We start from the raw sequence: 22,229 nt of genomic DNA on the forward strand, positions 1-22,229 counted from the left end.
GAGGCCAAGCTCTGTTAGCAAACACCCCACCAGAATTCGGCTGGGTCAGACCCTCAGCAACACTCCAGACAGAAGCAGAACTTGTCAGCATTTGTTTTAGCAGACGACAGTCGATAAATACATTCCTGTAGAAAGTACTTCAGCAAATATTTCATGACACAGTTCTGTTATAAAGATGAAGGAGGCCCGGACTGGGTTTGCAGAGGCAGAGTGCGGTCCCAGCAAGTGCTGAATACAGAGGTGCACCCCCAGACAGAATGGGTTCATTCACAACCCAGCGGCTGGTGCCCAGAGCTGAAGGGGGTGTCGGACACGTCCTACAGAAGCTTTGCAAAAACTGTGCAGAGACAACTCTTGCAGATTTTCCCAAGTCCTCTTGCAGGCAGCACTTGAGGAGTTACAGACCTTGCAGGTGAAGACGGGCGCTCGCTCAGGCTTTGGCTGGGTGGAGCAGGTATTGACTCCGAAGTGAAACGCTGCGTTTCTTCTCCCTAGTCAATTTCTAACATTTACATTAAATAAGTGATAAGCAAATCAAACACGAGAATTTTAAAAGTCATTCTCAAGTATTTTTAAATACATACCTACTTTACCCTATTAGTGTTGTTAAAAAGTTCTAAAGATCTTTTTCATTTGCTTCCTTTCTGACCTGAGTAATAGCTATGCTGAAACTATTTAATTTTGATTTCTTTTTTCTTTCTACCTGACCTTCTCCTGCATGAGTAAATTTACTCCAATATCCAGGAGAACACAGACCAGCACACCATAAACACTGCTCTCATTCTGGGGAAGCTCCAAAGGCTGCCTCTGCTCCTCAGTCATTTTCAGGACACGTTCTTTGCTGAAGGACGTTTACTCAGCCGGCTCAGGGGGTTGTAGAGGAAGAATAAGAACACGAAAGCTGCAGTCACAGCTTTTAAATGCCATTCTGCACAAGAACTGCGTTTGGGTGGGTTATGATTGACCCATCTATCCATCTCACTTTTCTTGGAGTGAAGAACTATGAGGTAACTGTGTTCCCAATCACGAGACACCTAAACGGCTCCTCGGGATGATGCCGGAACTGATGGATACAGAAGGGGTGTAAGGGGAGTGTAATCTCGGTTCTTTTCTCTATAGATTTTCATAACACCCCTCACTAAGTGACAGAAGTAAAGCCGAAATTCACAGAAATCAGATAAATAACAATGACTGCTCTATATCCAAAAAGGAGAATCCATAGCAATATATTTTCCACAGAGTTTATTATTTCAGGGTATCATTCAAAGTGAAGTATGAAATAACATGATATACTCTTCACCACTGATGTAAAGCTGATTCTGAGAGGCACTCTCGACCTTCAGATGTGATAAGACTGAACATTGGCTTATACAATATACAAGGCACCACTTCTTTCCAGTTTCTGTTGTCCATAGAAAGACAATCAATCCCATACTTTAACTTTGGCTTCTCCAGCCTCTTCTCTTGCTGTCAAGAAGATGGATAGGATACATGAAGTTAGGGAACTGACAAACTCACTAAATAATTCTGGAATGTTCTTAAAACAGTGGCAATCCCTTTAGCTTTCAACATATTTCCTGTCTTTGTCCAAGACATCATTTAAGTCAGAGGCAGGAGGCACCAAAAATGACTTAAAGAATGATCCAGGCATTTAGTGCCTGCTGCACATGACACTAACACGTTACACAAGCAGAGTCCTTGTCCTTGGCTGACATACTGGTCTTAGGTTGTTTTTTCAAATCTGTGCATGGCAAGATTGGTCACAGATGATTTTGCTGTCAAAAGATGGTCTTCTGCAGTCCTGCTCTGTGACAGCTGCAGTATGTGGCTAACCTTCAGCAAGTTAGAACATTTTGCTGCTATGTGAATAGTATACCAAATAATAGTGTTTCCTCAAATAAACATTCAAGTCCACTTTGTCAAACTGATGAATCATCAGTTCTCTGACTACTTTGTCTTCCAAGTCTGGAGAGAAGCTACACTTAAACTTCACTTGTCCTAATGCCGGTCACACCAGGCAGCTGCAGGGTTCAAATTCCCAAACTGAACAGGCCCCCCAAGTCCGGCCGCCGGGTCTGCCGGGAACAGCTCAGTTACTGCCGCAGCCTCGGGACGTTTTGTAACGTGGTTCTCTGCCTGCTGGGATTGAGTCTGAGTGAAAAACGGCGTCAGTTACCATAGGCCACTGTTCACACATCGGATGGTAACTTGGCTGCATACAGTAATGACCAAATGCTGATGGGAAGTGACAGGTGACATTGGTGCTTTTGAAATCCCTGAATTTATGTTCAGGTTTGTGATGTAGGACAGATCTGGAGGCAGCACAACCGCACCATCCTCACCATCCGATACCTAAGGGATACGGTTGTTCCAGGTCCCTAGAATGGAAAAGGAGCAGCTCTGCTCCCCCCATCTAGTCCTAATAAAGATCTTTTCATGACCTGGTATGATTTCATTCTAGAAACCTGAAAGTAAAAGCCTGTTTATTAATCTCCTGAGTTGTGCAGGCTCACTGAAAAGCTCGCTTTTTATTGTGCCTTTTAAGAGTGCAATACAAATATTCAGCCCTGTATCATTATAGCTCCAGGCAGTGTGGCAAGAAAACAGACAAAACCACAGGAGAATAACTTGGCGCTGCCTGCAAGCAAAGGAGGATCTGTGGCTATCCATCACCACACCGGAATGCCTTTCAAAACAGGTAAACAAGGTGCAGTAGATGAGCTTTGATTTTCGCAGACCTCACACTTCATTTTTCATGCATCTCTGATATTTTTAAAAGCCCTTTCGCCACACTGACTGAAGTGCCCTGAGAAATGTGCCGGGTGTGTGTGCGCTCCCTGGAGAATGAGAAGCGCTCCCTGCTTCCAACCGCAGCCCTGAGCTTGATGCGAGGCAAGACACAGCTGGAAAACGTGTGGCACGGCAGGAATGGTTCTTCATTCACTCCAGTACTTACCTCAGGAGTACCTGTCTATGGAAATGTCTTGGAAAAACAAAAGAACTAAAACTTTTGAAACTTCATCATGAAGAGAAAAGAGCAAAGAACGCTGGTTTTAAATTAGAAAAGCTAACAATTCTACTTCTCTCCTTTCCTGTCATTGATTTAAGTACAATGAGTAAGAGAGACAAAGGTTAAGGTTTCTGAGAGGGGATTTCATGCAATCCTTTGATCTAGTTCGGTGAGAGCACTAAGCAACACGGTCACAGGTAAAATCCATTTTTGTAATGAGCGCCTTGCACTGTGTGTGTTTTTACAGACACACAAACTGCATCTGCAGCTGCCAGTACCAGACAAATGCAAAGCACTGAACAGCCACCACTAGGATGTTTCACTTCACTTTGAGATGTGAATGGGCTGTGCTGGCGAGCAGGAGGCAGAGCAGGCAGAGCGCATGTGGCTTAGCAGAATGTTACAGACAAGGAGAAATCTGCCCTTTACACCTGGTTGACCGCTGCGCTCGCTTTACATTATGTTGGTGATGTCAACAAATTTTAAAAGCACGTAAAAATGGCATTTGCATTCAGCCTACGCTCTGATTCTCTAATACAGCAACGGTACATGGTACATACAACTGTGCTTTCCATCACTGGCGAGATCCTAAGAGATTACTTTTCCCCATCATTTCTAAGAAATGCAAACAAATTAACAAATGCAGAGCTAATATGGTGCCAGAACAGCGTAGTGAAGATTGATCCTCAACAGCTGAGCTGTACCTTTTCATACTACGTCTTCAGCACCTTTCTCCTTCCAAAATTAGCCACAAATAAAAGAATTTGAAAAGTAATAATATGAAGGCAAGTGCCATACACTACAGAGCATTTACAAAAAGTTTTCGTGTCTCTTACACCATGAATTCATGTGATCTTATGAAAAGAATTCCTTTCAAAAGTGGACTTGGAGAAAGCTGGTGTGTCTGTGCTGGATGTAACTCATCCTGTTGCGCAGTGTACGAGAGCTGTCAGCATTGTTTCTAACATTTTGTGACTGCCATGCGAACACCAATCGCAACTATTAAATCCTTCCTGTCTTCTAAAGAAATGATTGGGGCTCTCGTAATTTGAAACTGAGGACACTACTATTCTACACTTAAGATGAGATGGAGACGGAGCTTGTGAACATTGCACAGCATGGTTTTAACATTTACTACCATAAACCATAAAATACACTACAAAGCTACTTTAGGGCACATTTTAATCTTTCCTGTATAATTGAAATTTTTCCTTCTGTGTAAACAGTAATTTACTTTCTAGGATATATGGGCTTATTAAAAACAACCATGAAAAGCAAGAAATTTCTTCACCATTGTTTTGGCCTTCCTCCAAAGGAAAAAGTTCTTCTTGCTCATGAGTGACAAATTCATCAGTTTATAAAATACTTAACACACGTAACGTTTGGGAGAAATCAAAACTTGTACCTCCCAGGCTCTTTTGTTGAAAAGAATGGGAGGTTTTTCTACCCTTGTCAAGACGAAACCCATTTGGAGCAAGAAGTGCCCATAGATGTCCAGCTTTGCCATTGGGATTGTTTGCAGTCCTGTATGTTCACTGCTGGAGATGATCCACCTGTGCTAGAAATGTCAATGCTGTGACTCTGCTGTACCTGGAACAAACCAGCACCTGCTCTTCAGTATGGGAGTGTGATGGGGGAAAAAGGTTCAGCTGAAATGCCTTGGAGAGAAGAACACTGGATAATGTGTCTAGTGAAGAGAACTCTTGACTGCCAAGATCACTTGTGCTGGTACAAGGAGAAAGTAACTTTAAGATCTGCTCCCTACCCAAAACGCACAGTACTGCTCCTCCATCCAAAGGCAACGATCTCTTTATCGATTCTCTCTCAACGACTTCTCTAGAAAGAATCAGGAGCATTCCTGTCTGCCCGATTAAGCTGAAATGGCATAATTTCATATTTTGGGGAAATTTTTGAGGTTTATTTCGCTCAAAAAGAAAAAAGCTGCAGGAAATTTGTCTAGCAATTAGTCTAATATCAATGTGAGATTCCGCATTCTTTATGTGGAATATAAAGAACTAACACCTGCCGTAACAATTTACAGCCCCAGAAAATAACTAAGGTCCACTTTAGATTTTTGTCTTAGGCTACCAGAGATTTTACTTGTAACTTTGTCAACGTAAAGATATAAAAAGCTTCTCCATCCAATCCCATATCCATTTAATGTCAAGACATAGAAAGCTTCAGTGGAACAGGATGATCTGCTTTTGAAAACGGCTGTTCCTCTCTGCAGAACTGCCTTTCGCAAAACCAAACTTGTTTCTATTTTCCTTCCTGTCTCCACAAAAATTCTCTCAGCCTGATCCTCTTCAATCATGATTAAAAGGCATTTCTCGGTGTTGCCCTGACAAGTGCTCCTACTCATTTTTTTTCAGATGCTGGCAACAACATTTGTCTTGCTTGGTGTTTTGTACTGGACTAATTATCATGATCAGTAAACCACTGCAATATTTTGTTGCACACCAACACTGTCTTGCAGGATGCATCTCGTATTTGTGAATGACCAGGGGGGATGAGGGCGTTGGGTGGTGCTGGTTTCCCAAACTCATTGGTTTGGTCCCTGCCCACCAGTATTCTACCTGGAAACAGCGCTGACTTTAGCTGGCGACACAGAGCATATTTGCTATCATTTATATGCTGGAACTGTCATGAATATGTCATAAAACATAGCATTTGCCCATATGCTTGGAATTCAATCAAATATGCCTAAAAAAAATAGATAAAAACTGTCAAGCGAGCAAGCAAAGACTAAAAATTTGTTACTTTAAAAGAGCTTCAGGACCGTTCAGCACTACATTTCAAATACAGTGAACTCCTTCAACCTTGCAGCTTCCTAACGTGAACAGAAGATCAGGGTAGCCACAGATTTATGCTCAGGCTCAATTGTGAGCCTGAATTGTGGCAAGACATGAAACCAGCCGTGACCTACAGGGGTGTCCTGAGGCCTGTGTGCGGGTGCAGCGTCTGTGGTTATCGAGCCAGTAAAAAACCAGGAGACTTTCTGGCCCTTCTTAGATTCAGGGAACATTTGAACTGAGGTATTGAGGTACCTTCTCCAGATCAATTCTTCATTACTTGTTCATGTTCCTAAAGCACTTGTGGTGTTAGCTGACCATGTCAGCTGCAGTAAAAACCACAACCTGACCTGAAGGCGGGAGCCTTGCTGACCCTTCCCTGGAGCGGTCCAGCACAAGCAGCAAGTGATCACGTGCTGGATCCCCAAAAAACTGAGCCTTTGGCTCCAGCCTGTTGTGTCAAGGGGCTGGTACTCAGAGGTATAACAGGTAAAAGGGAAGAAAGGAAAATCTGCATCTTTCGCTTCTTGGCTGTTGCACCTCGCATGACATGAGCAGCCTTTAAGGGAGGTGGGTATTGTATCAGGCTGTCCTCATCTGGGTCAATGCATAAAACAAAGCATCAAATGTGAAGAAGACAGTGCAAAGAGTAACGTGGCAGGCTTTTCCACCACTCCTGTCTCCCTCCAGACACGGAGGAATGTAACAGACGTTGCAATTCAGTTCCTCAACCAAGCAAGATAAATTCCCCCTTCAGATAACCTGGAGCATCACTGGCCAACAGTAATACCTCATCTGCTAAATTCAGTCCAGGTTTGGAAAGAGAGAGAAAATCCAGAGCCAACTAAGGAAACTGTTGTCAGCATTTTCCTTGGGTCCGTGGCCTTTATTGAATCATCTTATAAATCTCTGGGCTTCTGAAAGGCTCTGTGCCCTTTAGTTCAAGTATGTCTTTCCTTTCTGGTGCTACGGGCAGGAGTTTGAATTTCTGGGAATTGCTTCTCAGTTCCTAAAACACAGTTGAATCAAGGAGCAGGAATCAGCCCAAGGTGCCGGTATTTGCATGACACGATCCGCTCCCTAGCATCACGCGAGCATTTTCACCTAACAAAACTGCTGGAAACACGGAGACCTGGGAAGAGTGAGCACTTGTGATCAATCCTTCTCTCTTTCGCTGCTGTCATTTCTCTGCCCATTATGAATTAGTGTTGAATGGGTGCTAGGAAGTGTTTGGTGCCTGGAGGAAGTGAATGATATATTATATTATTTCCTGCAGTCAAGACCTTCATGAGCCAGCCAACCCCTTCTACCCTTTGGCTCCTGTATAAAAGCAGCATTTGGAGCCAGCCAACCTGGAAATCCCTGAAGGCTGTTCTTTGCAAAGGGATGGGCTACAATTAAATGGAATTAGAGTATCTGAAACAGAAAGTGTCAGTGCTGTAGAAGCCACAACCCACTGCAGCAAATCCCAGTCCCATTGCCCTCAACTGTCACCAGATTCGTGCTGTTCCCCAAGGTGCACCGGACCTCCTGGTTTGTGACATTTGCACGTTTGTCCACTCATTCCAAACTCAGCCCTCCTGGCTTTCAGCTACCAACCCTGCCCAAACCATGCAGACCAGAGACATGAATCATTTCACCAATACAAGAAGCCATCACACACCTTCACATTTAGATGGCTCTTACCTCTTTCTGGTGATACTTTATTGCTACCTTTAGCTTTGCCAAATCATGACATTTTTGGGGATCCAGCTCTTCGCTTTGATCATCTCTGTGATTAAGAATGATCTCCAGTTCTCGGGAACTCCGTGCTTGATCCAAAAGGTCCTTAGCAAAACGCTTGCACTGCTGTGAAAGCTCTTCATATTCAGCTTTGAACTCATTTTCCACTTTGCTGAGCTCCTTCAGCTCCCAGCCCAGTCGGAAAGCCGTCAAGATGGGGTCCTCGCTTGATAAGGCAATCAATGAAGGGCTGGCCAAGGCTTTGTAGATGTTCAGCCGTGACCTGGAATGCCTCAGGCTGTCCACCTCTGAACTGGAGACACATTCCACACAGTTGCATCTGATCTGGTGCGGGCGTGGAATTGTTACCCGTCTTTGGACAAGCAGTTTGATGATTTCATAGTTGTTGGTGTGAGCCGCCAGCATTATTGGGGTGATATCTGGAGTGAATTCTGAAAACTGGGTGTCCATCATCAAGGTTGGAACCTATAGAAAGGGATGAACCATAGTCATATTTCATGTGTTTTTATAACAGCCTCTGCTCTTTCCATTCTATTGTATCGATGCACACACACACACACACTCTGCTCTTCTGGCAAAACCACCTTCCCCCAGACCATGCCCGTCCACCTCCTGAGCAGGAACCTGTGACCATTCACTTCCCAGTCTGGTGCCAAAGTCGCTCACATCCCCAGCTGAATGCTTTAGATGTGAACGTGTTCTGAAACGGGTATTGGTTCATATACCAAAAGGCAGACTATTGTGGGGAAAAAGGAAGACAAAAGGCCCAGGTAATTACACAACAAGAAAGTCTAGAAAAGAGTAGCCACTGAATAGATGTCCATAACTATCATTATTTATGTTATATATCTACATTAGCAGGTCAAGTACCTGCTTGTAGCCGGCCCTACGCAAACCAAACCAAACACTGGTCTGCAGTTGAGCAAAGCTCTTCCTCACCTTTTCCCTCCTGCTTTTATTTGAGAATACTTTTCAGTGGAAAGATACATTACATAACCGCCCTTAGAAGAGATTTTTTTTTTTAAATGGGTTTGAAAAAATTTAAATGTAAAATTAATGAGCCATAGTCCACTACAAATAAGACGCTCCAGGGTGTGCATTATTCAGCTACTGTTGCACTTCTCAAAAGATGAACTTAATGCACACCCTGTTGTGTCTTATTACTATATGCAGAGTGCGAAATTAGAGCAAAATGCTCTTCCATCCCAAGCACGCGGTGTGTTTCCATTTGCAGCACAGGCAGCTCTCTTTGTTGTGTGTTAATCACTACTCCAGCACACTGTACTCGGTGTGCCCACCGCTCCGGCCTGGCAGCGGCGGCCTGCTGCTCGGGGTGATTGCTGGTTTGGGTGAACAGTACGCCCGCTTCCCCTTCAAATGTTAAATGCATTTCAGAGAAACCATTGTCAAGGAGTCCTAATGACAGGAAACATTACTCAGTCTAAAAAACCCAAAAGTAAAGCAGTGATAAAGTAGCATGAAGTAACGGGGTAGCAATCCTGTAGGATATACCTAGGACTGGTTATGAGACAGCGAACCGCTGGGTCTGAGCTCCCTGCGAGTTAAGTGCCTCTATAGCACTAAAGAGCTAAAGGCTCCCAGGCTGCAGGTGACTGATAAACCTCATTGTAACCGGCTCCGACAGCAGGACAGGGCCCGTTCGCAACACAAAACACTCGTCCGAAGGTCGGCGCCGCGCTGAGATGCAGGGTCCTGTAACGGAGGGGGCTCGCTGGGCGGCTGGAGGGATTTGGGGGATAACACAAGTCTGCTACCCTGGATGCGGCACGTGAGGAGTTAAATCTGGGCAGCCCACAGACACAGGTGTGAGGAGGCTTTGCTAACAAGGCCAGACCCTCCAGAGGCAGCCAGGAGGGAGCCGCCTATAAATACGGCTCATGGGGGAGAAGAGAGAATGGTGGGGAGGATTTGCTGTGGGTCGTGGATGGCTTGGCATCTCTTAGCGAGGTTAGATAAACGTATTTTAAGATACCTGGTAACAAACAGCTGAAAGCAGTTCTCTTTATAATGTCTCTGACTTACTTTCTTTTCCTTTGCTCAGCTCGTCTAGATAGCTTGTTAAATGTCAAGAGAAATGTGCTGGGTTTTTTCTTTTTTTCTCTCAGAAGTGTTTTTTAAAGCCCTGGTGCTTGAACAACTGCGTTTATCTCTCTTCCCTCCTTTTCCAGTCAGTCACTGGCTGCTGTATTTGCGGCCTCTGCCTCAAAGGATGAACACTTTCCCCCTCTATCACTCCTATTACTGTCAAGTTTAATCTTGTTTTTCTATATGGAAGTTATTGTACCCAGGGCTGTGAAAAAGATTTTCAGCTGTACACAGATGAGGTGTTCATGTTGCTCAAAACACGAAATGGGCGCTTGCTGACGAGGCAGTAATGTTACAGGTGGGGATGGTGCTAATCTGCTCTGCTGCTGTCTGCTCCTGAGCTCTTCTAAATCTGGATCTAGGGCTCTCAAAATGGCTGTCCCAAGGTCTCCCATCCCTCATTGTGGCTGATATCGCAAGCCCTCACCCCAAAATGGAGCACTGTTATATTTGTTAGGTCTCAGGCAGTCACTGTGTGGAAGGCACGTTTTCCTGGGCCGCACTTTTAATTTAGGAACAAGAAGCAAACTGGTGGTGCGGAGACATAGGGGCTCCCTGGCGTCTGGGAGCAGGCCAGTGTAAGGCCTCAAATCACAGGAGCTGAAGCTTATTTCTGATTATAGCTGAGCAGAAACAATAAACTACCGAAACCCAGCACAGGAGTAGTGCCAACGATGGCTGCTGCGGCCTCTCTCCTGTGCCTGGCGGAGCCACAGACCATGTCTTGGCTAAAAATCATACACCTTGTCGTGAATATTTTGGCTGTTTTCTTGCCCAGTGTTTTGATAACCTGCATCTTAACAAACAAACTCTTGTTTCAAAGCTGTGGCTATGCAAAGCAAGCCTTTGCAGCCTATGTTCTTTGTGTTATCACTGGAGAGGCAGCAGAGATGACAACGATGCGTTGTAATTGCTGATGTTCCTCCTGCACAACCCTGACAGGTTGAGTTCATGTTTAGATCAACGTCTTCTGTATCTTGGGTTAACTTACAATGATGGAAGCAGAAGAGGAATAAATTATTCTACCCCAAGGGCTCTGCTAAGCTCTTCCAAGGTTATTTTCATTAAGTGACCTAAATAACAAATTCTTTTCCATTAACCTCATCACCAGACTGAAGCTGTTAAGCTGAGTCCTTCAGAACCTTATTGTCACTCCTTGCATAGGAGCACGTGCCTTCTCCATATTTCATGTTCGCTTAAGAAATTAACACTACCATTAACAACAAATGATTGAATGCTTGTTGCTGAACTTAATCCTCACAAAGGCAGGCTGCTTACCGCTGTGCCACTGCTTCTCTGAACAATACAGCAGCAAGTGGAAAATCTCATTTATTTAAAAAGGTGGGGGGGGAAAAACAAGCTTAATTCATTAGAGGAGAAGAAAATGGAGGATTAACTCACATAAATGCACAGTTCAGTATAGCGGAGCTCTCCTCAACCAACGTGAGACTAACGTGAATGCTTCTTTTACAGACCATGGAAACTAATATCTGGGTTTAAGCACCAGAAGATTTCAAAGCAACTATAGTGTTTCTACGGCATCTGTCATCTCGGCACATAAAATAAAAGGGCAGCTAGGTGGAAAAAAAAAAGCTGTTTTGCAGCAAAGGAACTTGCCAGTCGAGTGCAAAATCTTGAACTCAGAGGAAAGAGCCTGGCTCTGTGTAATGACTGTTTGAGGCTGGTTTTCTGTCTCTGTGTTTATGCCCCTGTGTATTGATTGACAGTCCTGATTATGGTCTGGTAACCCCACCAGACACTGGTCTCCCTCCAGGTTCAGGTGTTTCCATTTACTGGTGCTCACAGCTTCAGTCTCCCCATAGAACCCTTCAGTGCTTCAGACCTGAACTGAAAAGACAATATCTACAAAGTAAAGCAAAGCCTAACCATGAAATCCTTTACTTTCTTCATTTTGTTAATCTCTACTTGTAAACTTCTTGGGTTAGAGGCAGTCTAAATATACAACCTGCCTGGCATTGAGAACGCTGCCACTGTTGTTTGACAATAACTAATAACACTTTTACCTGTTACAGGTGGAACTGCCACATTTTCAAGCTGTCTCCGTTCCATAAACTAACACCTCACCTGGACTGGCGTAATGAATTGTAAGTACAACCCTGACAAACTGTAAACGTATTAATTTGCATTATTTTCAGCTTGTATAACGTGATACAATTGTATGCTACAAAACATTCTCCAACTGCCAAAACACTGGTTTACTAAACAAAACCAACTCGTGCAACCTCACTGGAAAACTTTAAATGCAATGCTTATAGAAATGCAAGCTTGGGTAACTTACTGAGCAAGGATTTCCTACTTCTAGTCTGTTTTCCTGCATGCAGCCCTGGGTGAGAAGTGCATGTGCCATCCACGAGCGCGGTAACAGGCACAGCCAATTTCTGTCACTCTAAACAGAAGATTTTGTACTACATCAATTCGGCACAAGGCTCAGCAGTCAAAGGGCTTTAGCAGTGGCTGTGATTTTGTTCAGAATTGCAGTCCTGTGGTACTTGTAGCTGCAGCTCTATAAATAGACCACGAGAGACAGAGTCAGTGTTGCCAGACTGCAGATCAGCCATGTTACCAGCAAAAGGGGCTTGAAAAAACACATATTGTGACTGGCATGGCCAATTGAATCCTGCCCCTTCCCTAAACCAGTGAACAAATGCTTTTATCGACAGAACCCTATGGGCATTTATTTCTTTATGTGGGACTCTGGAAATACGTTACATGCGTCTATAAATTCAAGCATTTGTCTTACGTGATGCAGTGGTGCCACTTTCAATGAGAGTATCTTAATCAGAGGTGCCTTGAGAGACATCTCCTATCAGGGTGATGACAGTATTTGTATTAACAGGGAGGTTGGGTTTTCTCTAAAGAGCAATTCATTGAATGAATTGATGTAATTTGGTTAATGAAATATAATGAACAACACAACTGGTAACAGAAAAGTAATGTACTTTGAGGGCTTTTGTACTGGTTACGAACAAGTTGGTAACTGGCATAAAGCACCCGTGGCTGTAGATGTACTTTTGGGCAAGCTCTGCTGTTGCTATTGAAGTATTCCGGTGATTTCAACACACTGTCCCACAATATCCAGCTGAAGAAAAGGCTGCTGCTGGTCCAAAATCTGTAATGATCTACATGCCTGTAAAGACAAAGTCTCTCCCCCTCAGACTGATACTGTAAAACAGAGAAAATTAGCACCTTTTAGTGCCTTATAGCAAGCCAAACGCTGATAGGTTACTAGATGGTACATATTAAGACTGATAAAGGTATTTTTTAATAAAAAATAGCATCATATAATGCACTGCCACAGAAATAATGTGAAAAATTAGATTTGTGATACGTGAATAACCAAACTTCTCCCCCTGCAACCAATAAATAAAAGCAAAATACCTTAATCTAAATATATCTGCTCTAGATTCTTCAAGTTTTAATTTGGCTTCTTATCCATGGGTTTAAAAATGGAGGTAGACCCAAGGGATTAGTTTTCAGAGCTAAACTGAAATCTAGTGCATTTGACAGAGGCAGAACTGCATCAGGGCTTGTTGTGTTCAGCCATGTGTTTAGGAAATACAGCACAGCCAGAAAGATTGATAAAACATGTCACCATTTGTGCTTGATGCTACATGACTTCTCTTTTGTTGCGGATTAAAAAAGAGGAATTGAGAGAGAAGCCTTCAGAAGGAAAGGATTTTGCAAATATGCATTTAAATGGCCTATGGCAACTTATTCCAGCCAGAGCACTCGCTCTGAGCCAGCCTGCCCTTCTGATGCAGGTGGGGAAATCAGATGAGCGCTTGATGATGGACTGAAGACAGACTGCAGTCAGTGTGGAGTTTATTCTCCAAGTCACAGGGGGATGCTGTTAAAGACTCAGCTTGTGTTTGAGCCTCTTGTATGTGAATGAAGTGCAGTCTTGAGGATGGACTGAATTCCTGTGTCTTGCTCCAGCTGAGAGCTACTGAACGCAGCAGGGAGAGGGGCTGGAGCGCCTGCCCTGTGCAGAGAAACGAAACCCATGTTGTGCCGTGAGCAATTGCACCCTCTCCTGGTTATGGCTCCTCATCTAAGAATGGTTGGGAAGTTCAGTGTAGTCACAACTCAGATGTTATGTCACATAACCCCTATGATATGACCAACTATCAAAAGAACCTTGTTTTTATCATACGCTTGCGCAGCTTGGGGCCAGCTGAACAACAGCCAGTTAAAACAAACAAGGGACAAGACTTTGGGACTGTTACAGATCCAGACATTAAAGAAGCTGCTAAAGTGGCATAAGTGCTATCAGTTTGGAAATGAATTTTGTTGAAGAGCTTACTTAAACCAGTCCTGCACATTTATTAGCTACACTAAAGGCCCTGGAACATCGCTGCACCTTAGGTGTTTTTTCATTTTGTGGATAAGCATTCCCCTGATCCCAAACATGCTCAAACCAAGCCGGGCCATGCTTAGCTGGAAATTTGCAGGCTCTGTCTTCGAGGTCATCTGCATTTTATTATGGCTACTCTTTTTCTAATATTTTCCAAGACTTATTCTGGTTGGGAAGATTTGTCCAGCTTTTTAATTCATTTTATCTGGTCTCTGTATTTTTTATTCTGACTTAGTGGCAACAAGGACAATGTGTGCTAATATAGGCTAATAATCATACTATCTATAGCTTTTTATGTCATCTTTGTACATAAAATGTCCCTATTTCCTGTAAAGTATTACTGTGCGTGGATGAGAGATGTTTCATTAAGTTTAGGTGAGGTAATGTGTTGCTAACAGGGCTTGAAAAGGGCTTTTTGCTTGTGTTCCTATTCAACCACGTTCCTCTAAAAAAGAAAAAAGAAAGTAATTAGATTTGATCACAAGACAAGCTCGCAGAGAGGAGCCAGTGACGGCATCTGGTGCCAGCCCAGCGCTGTGTGATGTGGCACAAAATGCATCTCGACGCTCACAGAGCAGGAAGCCGCATTTCTCCCCATTCTGTCTCTTAGGCTACGCTTTTGGCATTGTCATCATACGAACCAAAAATACACCGTGGCTTGTGAAAAGACCCCGGAGTTTGCAATAGCAATGAAATGACTGGTGGCAGGGTCTTGCCTGAGAATGAGATCTGTGTGGTTGTGATCTTCCTTTAGTAGCACTTAGGCAGTGACTCCCTTTGTTATTTCTAATGCTAGGTAGTTTACAACATCTAGCTAACGAGATGCTCCTCCTGCTTCAGAGACTGTCTCTAATGCATCATCTGCCCAAAGAGCACTGAAGTGGAGCACACAAGCCTCTCGCGCTGCCACCAACGCGTGTGCAGAATGATGCTCGTGACCCTGAGCCTCTCGCAGGCTCGGGCGCTTTTCCAGCACGGTCTCCCAAGGCAAGGACGCAGCACAGACCTTGGCTCGCAGTGTTCTCTTGCTGCAACAATGCGGTGAAGAGCCGGGAAAATATTGTTCTCAGTCAAAGCTGCTTTTATTTCACAGAATCCCAGAATGTCAGGGGTTGGAAGGGACCTGGAAAGCTCATCCAGTGCAATCCCCCCATGGAGCAGGAACACCCAGCTGAGGTTACACAGGAAGGTGTCCAGGCGGGTTGGAATGTCTGCACAGAAGGAGACTCCACAACCCCCTGGGCAGCCTGGGCCAGGCTCTGCCACCCTCACTGGGAAGAAGTTTCTTCTCATATTTAAGTGGAACCTCTTGTGTTCCAGTTTGCACCCACTGGCCCTTGTCCTGTCACTGGCTGTCACCGAGAAGAGCCTGGCTCCATCCTCCTGACACTCACCCTTTACATATTTATAAACATTGAGGTCACCCCTCAGTCTCCTCTTGTCCAGCTCCAGAGCCCCAGCTCCCTCAGCCTTTCCTCACACGGGAGATGCTCCACTCCCTTCAGCATCTTTGTTGCCCTGCGCTGGACTCTCTCCAGCAGTTCCCTGTCCTGCTGGAACTGAGGGGCCACAACTGGACACAATATTCCAGGTGTGGTCTCCCCAGGGCAGAGTAGAGGGGCAGGAGAACCTCTCTGACCTACTGACCACCCCCTTCTAACCCACCCCAGGTACCATTGGCTTCCTGGCCACAAGGGCCCAGTGCTGGCTCATGGTCACCCTGCTGTCCCAAGGGCCACCAGCTCCCTTTCCCCTACACTGCTCTGCCCATGCCTCTTGTTGCCACCCAAAGACTGCCCGTTAAAATGACAAACAAGCCATAGAGGTGCTGTTCTACTTTGCAAAGCCCAGCACAGCCTGATTCAACAGCCACATAAGGATTAGGGGACTCCTACTAAACCATCCTCTTTATAGACCCCAGAGCTCTGTTTCAGAGGAGCTTGTAATTTATGTTAAATTTCCCCATACAAAGAAGCTTCTTTTGGAAAGCGTGTTTCAGCTATTGCACCGGGCAGCCTCTCCGGCATGTGTGTCAGTGCAATCTGGATAGCTGCGTCAAAGCCTCTGTCGGCTTTCAGAAGTCATACAGACCAGAGGCAAAACTGTGCGGTGGGATGTCAGGGAGCGGCTAATGCTGTAACTGGGGCTTATGAGCAAAGGGTGCTGAGTAAATTAGGCACATTCATGCATGCTGGGTAGGTAATGAAATACAGGTTTTTGAGGCTTAACACCTTAATCAACAGATCTATAGAGAGACCAAAAGTTCACTTATGTCGGAACACAAACAGGATTTTTTTTCCCTACAAATAGTTTGTCACGGGCAGTCCACCCAGCTGAGTCCCATGCACCCATCACTCCTCACCAAAAATACACTGTACAGAGAGCTGAACGCAGGCAAGTGCCAAGATCCCTTCCACAAATTAATAAAGATAATTCCCTGGGAAGCATCTTGTGTAACAGCGCATTCCTGACTTCTCCACCTGTCTATATGTTAAATTACCAGCATGACATGTTTGTGCATGCTGTGATGCAGTTCTTGGCTTGACCCCACCAGCTCTCCTAGGAACTAATAACAGATTTTTCTGTTGGCCCAGGAGAAGGAACCAGTGACTTGTTTGCCCCTGTCATATGTCTCGTAGCTGGCACTGCAGCCTGTGAGCCTGAGCCCCGATGCTATCGTCAGGTCTGTGCCATATATCACCAGAGCTCTTCGTTTTGCCTCATACCTCCTTCTCATAGATTTGGGGAGGAAGGTAGTGGGGAGGGAGGAAAGATATTCCCAGTTAAATGTAATCATTAACTGAAGTGGTCTTTGGTTTCTCTGTTGTTTAGTTTAATTAGATGGGATTCATTTCGAAGGCAGCCGCCAATGTCAAAGGCACGTTAACTATAGCTGTGAATTATTACTGCATCAATAAAAATAATGAAAAGCTTGGATGCTAGCAGAGCCATTAGGCTTTGGAGCACTAACAGCTAGTTTTCTGTTTTCAGACACCATCTTTCTTCCTTATTGTGCCTTTCAAATATTTTCACACTGAGAACTTGTGGCCAGTTTTTCTCAACTGCTTCTATTCTTTAGAACCTGCTCTTGCTCAGAGTGTACCTAATGAGGTTAAGCCTTCTCTTTTCACTTTGGACGTCTCATATTAACATGGAAATCACTGGTTTGAGTCACGGCAGAGGGCACAGTACCTGTACTGAGTCACAGCAACCAGCCTGTTACCCTCGCTGTTCCAGCGCTCGATTGCAAGAGCTCCACAGGAGCAGGTTCTGCCTGTAGAGATCCTTGATACACATGCCCACATTTCAGCAACACCTCCCTGAATTAGCTCAGCTTTTGAAACTCCAGGAGAACGCACCTACCGCTGGTACGCACTGGTGAACACGGCAGGAGGGCTACGCAGATCTGCCTGCACTTCGGGCTTGCTCTGATCGCCCTGTTGTACTTCACACCTCTGTAATGCTCCACACTTGCTGGCGCCGGCCTTGCCTGTGATGTTTCAGGAAAAGACGGTGCGTGCACCCAGAATATCTGTTACCACCACGTAAGCAAGACGTCTTTGCTCAACGTGTATCTGAGCAATTTCCCCACATCTACCCTAGGCTTATAGGTCAAGAGCTAGTGCTGCAAGGCTTAGCAGTTTGAGCCGGGAAGTCCACGTGTCTCTCATTCCTCTGAAAGAAACATAAACCTTTCACTGAGGGAGACAGGAAAACATTTCTCACAGCTGCAAAGCCCAGAGCCGCTGGTCCTGCGCAGGAACCTCTGTGCACTTTGCCTGCAGGTGAGACACATCCACAGTAACCACGTCAGCCAGGGCGTGAGGAACACTGGCTGCTTCTAAAACGTCTCTCTTTCAATTAATAATTGCCTGCAGAATCTAGCTTTTATGTCATATCTGACAACTGATCCGCTTCCTTTGGCTTAAAACGTCCTGTCGGTGAGAGCATAGGGCTGACAAGGCCGGCAATGAGCTTGTGCGACTAATAAGTATCCGCAAGTCTGCAAAAATCAAGGGCTGTCAGTGGCAAGAGCTGAACTTTGCACTGGACTCTGCACACAGGACAAAGAACCCTACGTGAATAGGAAAATCAAGCTAAACCACATTCAGTCAGGAAGGTTACTGGACTTGAGCAAAAATAAAATGGTTTAATGCAACGTAAAATTTCTGGTACACAAAAGATGGTCCCTAGGCTGTTGATCTATGATACCTACACAAAAACTAAGGCAGATTTTCATTCATCAGCTCATCTGAAAGAGGATTTTTGAGGTCACATTTTCAGTTTGCTAATACTATCAGGTGCAGCAAACTTCCACCAGCAGGTATCTGAGCATTAGCAACTAAGACTGGAAACTTGCCTTTTATTCTCTACAGTTTCCTCTTCACAACCATATTCTTCCTGAGCCCATTTCTGTAAAGCTCCTTTTTTTGGAAGACATATGGATGGGTATCTGAAGAGCTCTCATTGGTGCAGGAGGCCTTTGGACCATCGAAACAAACTGCATCACAGTTTGAAATACCAAGATCCCTTTTCTTTTTAATTCTCATGATTGAGGAGTTGCATGTGTAGCCCCATCTGTGAAACAGATCAATTTGGAGCCATCTGCCACCAGCAAAGTGCTAATTTTGGCAGATAGCAGAGAGATGCTAGTATCATCCTTATGTAAACATTTGATGTCAGCTCTGATTGTTGTGAAGAATACAGCTTCCCGTGAAGGTGCTTATGGCTTCAGCAGGAACGTGTAGTAGTTCAGAGGACCGATTCCAGCTTCTTAAAGAACAGAGGGAGGGCTCAGCAGTCGGCCCAGACCGTGTCGGTGGAGAACCGGGACCACTGCACAGGATTCACACAAGAAGCTACTGAGAAAAAGCCCCTGGAAGCCTCATCTGGAGTCCAAGAGAAGAGCTGCACTGATTTCAGTGGGCTTCAAAATGTCTGGAAATACAACTGTTACTGATGATAAATCGACAGCGAATCAAATGCGTAGAACAATGTATTTCCTGCTCTTTGCTGGTTCCTATAGAGTAGTACAAAAGCTCTTCTTTTACCGTTGTTTGCATTGGTCCTGTCCTGTGCACAGACAGTTCTGCAGTTTAACATTCCTACCCCGAAAGAGATGAGCCACCTGATTCAATAAGCCTGGGCCAAAGTCAATACTGCATCTGTGTGTGCGGATTTTCGCTGTTCCTAACCTAGCCCTGCTCTTTCTGACAATTATTCAGTGCTTTGTTGTCTTATTTATTCAAATAACATGACACCTGTGTGTAAAACCTCAATATGGATTGCCAGGCCAAGCAGTCTCAGTACGTGTACACTGTTCTTTTGCCACTACGCAGTACAAGATCAGCCTCTTCACTGTCAAAGAGCAAACAATAGCTATCAAAGCACCAGATTAGGCTCACTTGTATTTCCTGGAGAATAAACATATTCACCAACTACAAATCTCTACAGGAAAAGCAACACTTGCATACCTTTCAGGTTCCATGAATATTAGTTTATTTTCTTGTTCCTCTTAATATTCATGAATAGACTGCTTTCTTTCCAAATGTCTGTCATCTGTTTGGGGAAAAACAAACTATCCTATGATTTAAGTGACCGATCAGCAAAACCAAGTGACTGGCCAAAGCGAACTATGGTTTAAAAAATGAGCTCTGAGGATGGATTTGAGTAAATTATGTAACAGGCGAACTTGTAAAAACCACAGAACTAGAAGAGCTCTTGTGTTTCTTAATCTATTTTGAGTCGATAATTGAATATTCCTTTATTTCCCTGAGGATTCGGCTCTTGGTGCTGTGCCAGGTCCAGCCCACGTCCCGCCGGGGTCAGCAAAGCTGCGACCTGCGCTGTCCCAGCAGCGCCACATGCAGCAGATGCACAGCCGCATCCTCCTTCTTGGACCACACCTGCACACCCGCGGTAAAATAACACCCGAGATGTCAGGACCGGGCAGAACCGATTTGAGGAGAAATGCTGAGTTCTTAAAATAGCCTGTGAACCTTGCTTGGAGGTAAACCTGAAAGGGAATACATCTACTTGGACACATCACTGCTCAGCGCAATCATCTATCATGTGCTTTGCAGCAGCTTTTAGAGAGAGGTGGATCATGCTCCTGGCTCTCACCCGTTCCACATGTAAACAGCGTAATTTCTTGCTCTCCTGAGACACCGTGTGCACGCACGGCTGCGGTGCGGGAGAAGCATGTTGTTATAGTTACTGGCTATGACTTACCCCTGCCATTGTCGTGGCATTTGCAGTAAATGGCACTAAACCAGCAGCCTAGCAAAGGTTTGCAGAACAATGCCTGCCTGTGTTCGCTTAATAACAGGACACGAGCATCTCTGCCGCCCAGCCTCTTCAGCCATTTCTCCCTGTCCCTTACATCACGAATGAGACCCTGATTCGCTTAACGTAAGGAACACAACAAAGGTCACTTCTTATATTTGAAGGTTTTTTGCTTTTGCTCCCTGAAAAGGTCATCATCCAGGGGAAAAGCAGAGCTCTTCCCCATGGGCAGCTCTCAAGAGACGGGTATGGAGCGCCCAGGACACTTCACCTCTTAGAGACGCTGTGGCTGGCGAGCAAAACTGCTTTGCAGGTCAGGTCTGTAATAATTAACTGAACTGATGTGAACAGCCACAAACAGGACCAGCTCTTCATGCCTGGCAGGTAGAGACACAGACTGTGGTGTAGAGTCAAATAATAACCTCACAGGCCGACAGCAGGAAAATGGGAACTAACAGGTTTCCACAGGCAGATGAATTAAGGCAACATACTGGACATTGAGGAGAGAGCAATGAGAAGATGCTGCTTCTCACCTTTGCCTGGAGTGCAGCGAAGAAAAACAGCCCCTAATTGGAAACAGGCTGTTACAAGTGAGTCAAAGAGCTGTTTTCACACAGGTCTGTTCAGGCAAACTGAACCTTCTGTACATTTAATTAACAGATCACAATAAACCTTATATATAAGAAGTCCTGTAGCACTATCTTACAAATTCCTCAGCCAGACAGAAATGGTTCCATGAAGTGTGAATTTGTGTTACTACTCTACCAAAAAAGCAGGTTTTAGAACATCTAAGTAGCTGCTTAGGACAAAGCTGTGCTGATCTGATCTATCCGGTGCTTTTTGTGAAACCGATTAGGTATGGGATTCCCAAAGGACTTTCTGAGAAAGGGCCCAGCAAAGATAATTACTGAATGTATATCGATACTGCTGTTGGAATTAGCATCAGGAACTTGTGTTCAAAAATCCCTCCTGTGTTAGCTTTGTGTTTTGAGAAGCTAACCAACTTTGACCCAACTTTGCTTAACTAAGCACTTCTTTCCAATTAATGTTGTATTGCTATACATGAAATAAATGTAAATTACCACCACTGCGTGAACTATCAGTGAAACTGCTGAAATGGAAGTGCAGTCCTGCAGCCCCCTACCAGCAAACACTGCCTGCAGTCTACATGAGAGCTGAACCACAGCCGGAGAAGTTAATCCTAGTCTGCACATAGGATTTGTATCAAGCCAGTACCAGTCTAAAACGTACTGATGACATCTGGTCTTGTAACAAACCTTGTAAATAAAACCAAAACTGGCACCACATCTCTTCTCCCACACGTGTTCTCCTACAAGTTGTAAAGCTGAGAGCAGATGCAAACCTAGCTACAGAAGGAGAGCTGCACACTGGCACGGAGATAAAGAAGAGTGAAAGAGACCTACTACGAAATGTGTCACTGAACTAGAGATGTTGGAGCTGAATTTCAGGTGCCATAAATCAACGTTATTTCATGGACCTCTGTACACTCCAGCCAGTAAGGCTGTGAATCTGAGTGGACACAAGCTTTGGTATTCAAGAGATCTTGCAGAAATCCACATGAATCCCATCACTTGCTTTCCATGACATTTCAGGAGAAACTTGTCATTAATCTGCAGTGGTTGCTGGCAGTTCCTCATGATACTGAAAAACCTTCTATTCTACTTTCTGTCTTGGTCTACAGCATGGTCAGGCTTTCTAGAAGACCAAGAAAAAAATGGCTCAATCTCCATCTGTGATTCATATTTCACTACTTATATTTTGTCAGACTAAAACCTAGTGCTAGCATTCCAAGATTTAGGTTTGATAAAAGAGATTCCTAATCTCTCTAGTGCTTAAACCACACATTAGAATCACATTGCTACAGCATGCAGAACGCTGCTGTTCCTAAGTATTAAGC

The 22,229-nt window shown here is 44.6% G+C and overlaps 1 protein-coding gene across 1 annotated transcript in view; it reads right to left on the minus strand.

The window, feature by feature from the left end:
- TRPC5 (transient receptor potential cation channel subfamily C member 5) overlaps nucleotides 1-22,229 on the minus strand; it is a 62,010-nt gene that overhangs the window by 38,366 nt on the left and 1,415 nt on the right. Inside the window, exon 2 of the mRNA XM_082062141.1 lies at nucleotides 7,489-8,010. Coding sequence (XP_081918267.1) covers nucleotides 7,489-8,010 — 522 coding nt within the window. The remainder of the gene's footprint in view (nucleotides 1-7,488; nucleotides 8,011-22,229) is intronic.

This window comes from Streptopelia decaocto (genome assembly GCF_964273445.1).
Source record: "Streptopelia decaocto genome assembly, chromosome: 10".
Taxonomy (NCBI): domain Eukaryota; kingdom Metazoa; phylum Chordata; class Aves; order Columbiformes; family Columbidae; genus Streptopelia; species Streptopelia decaocto.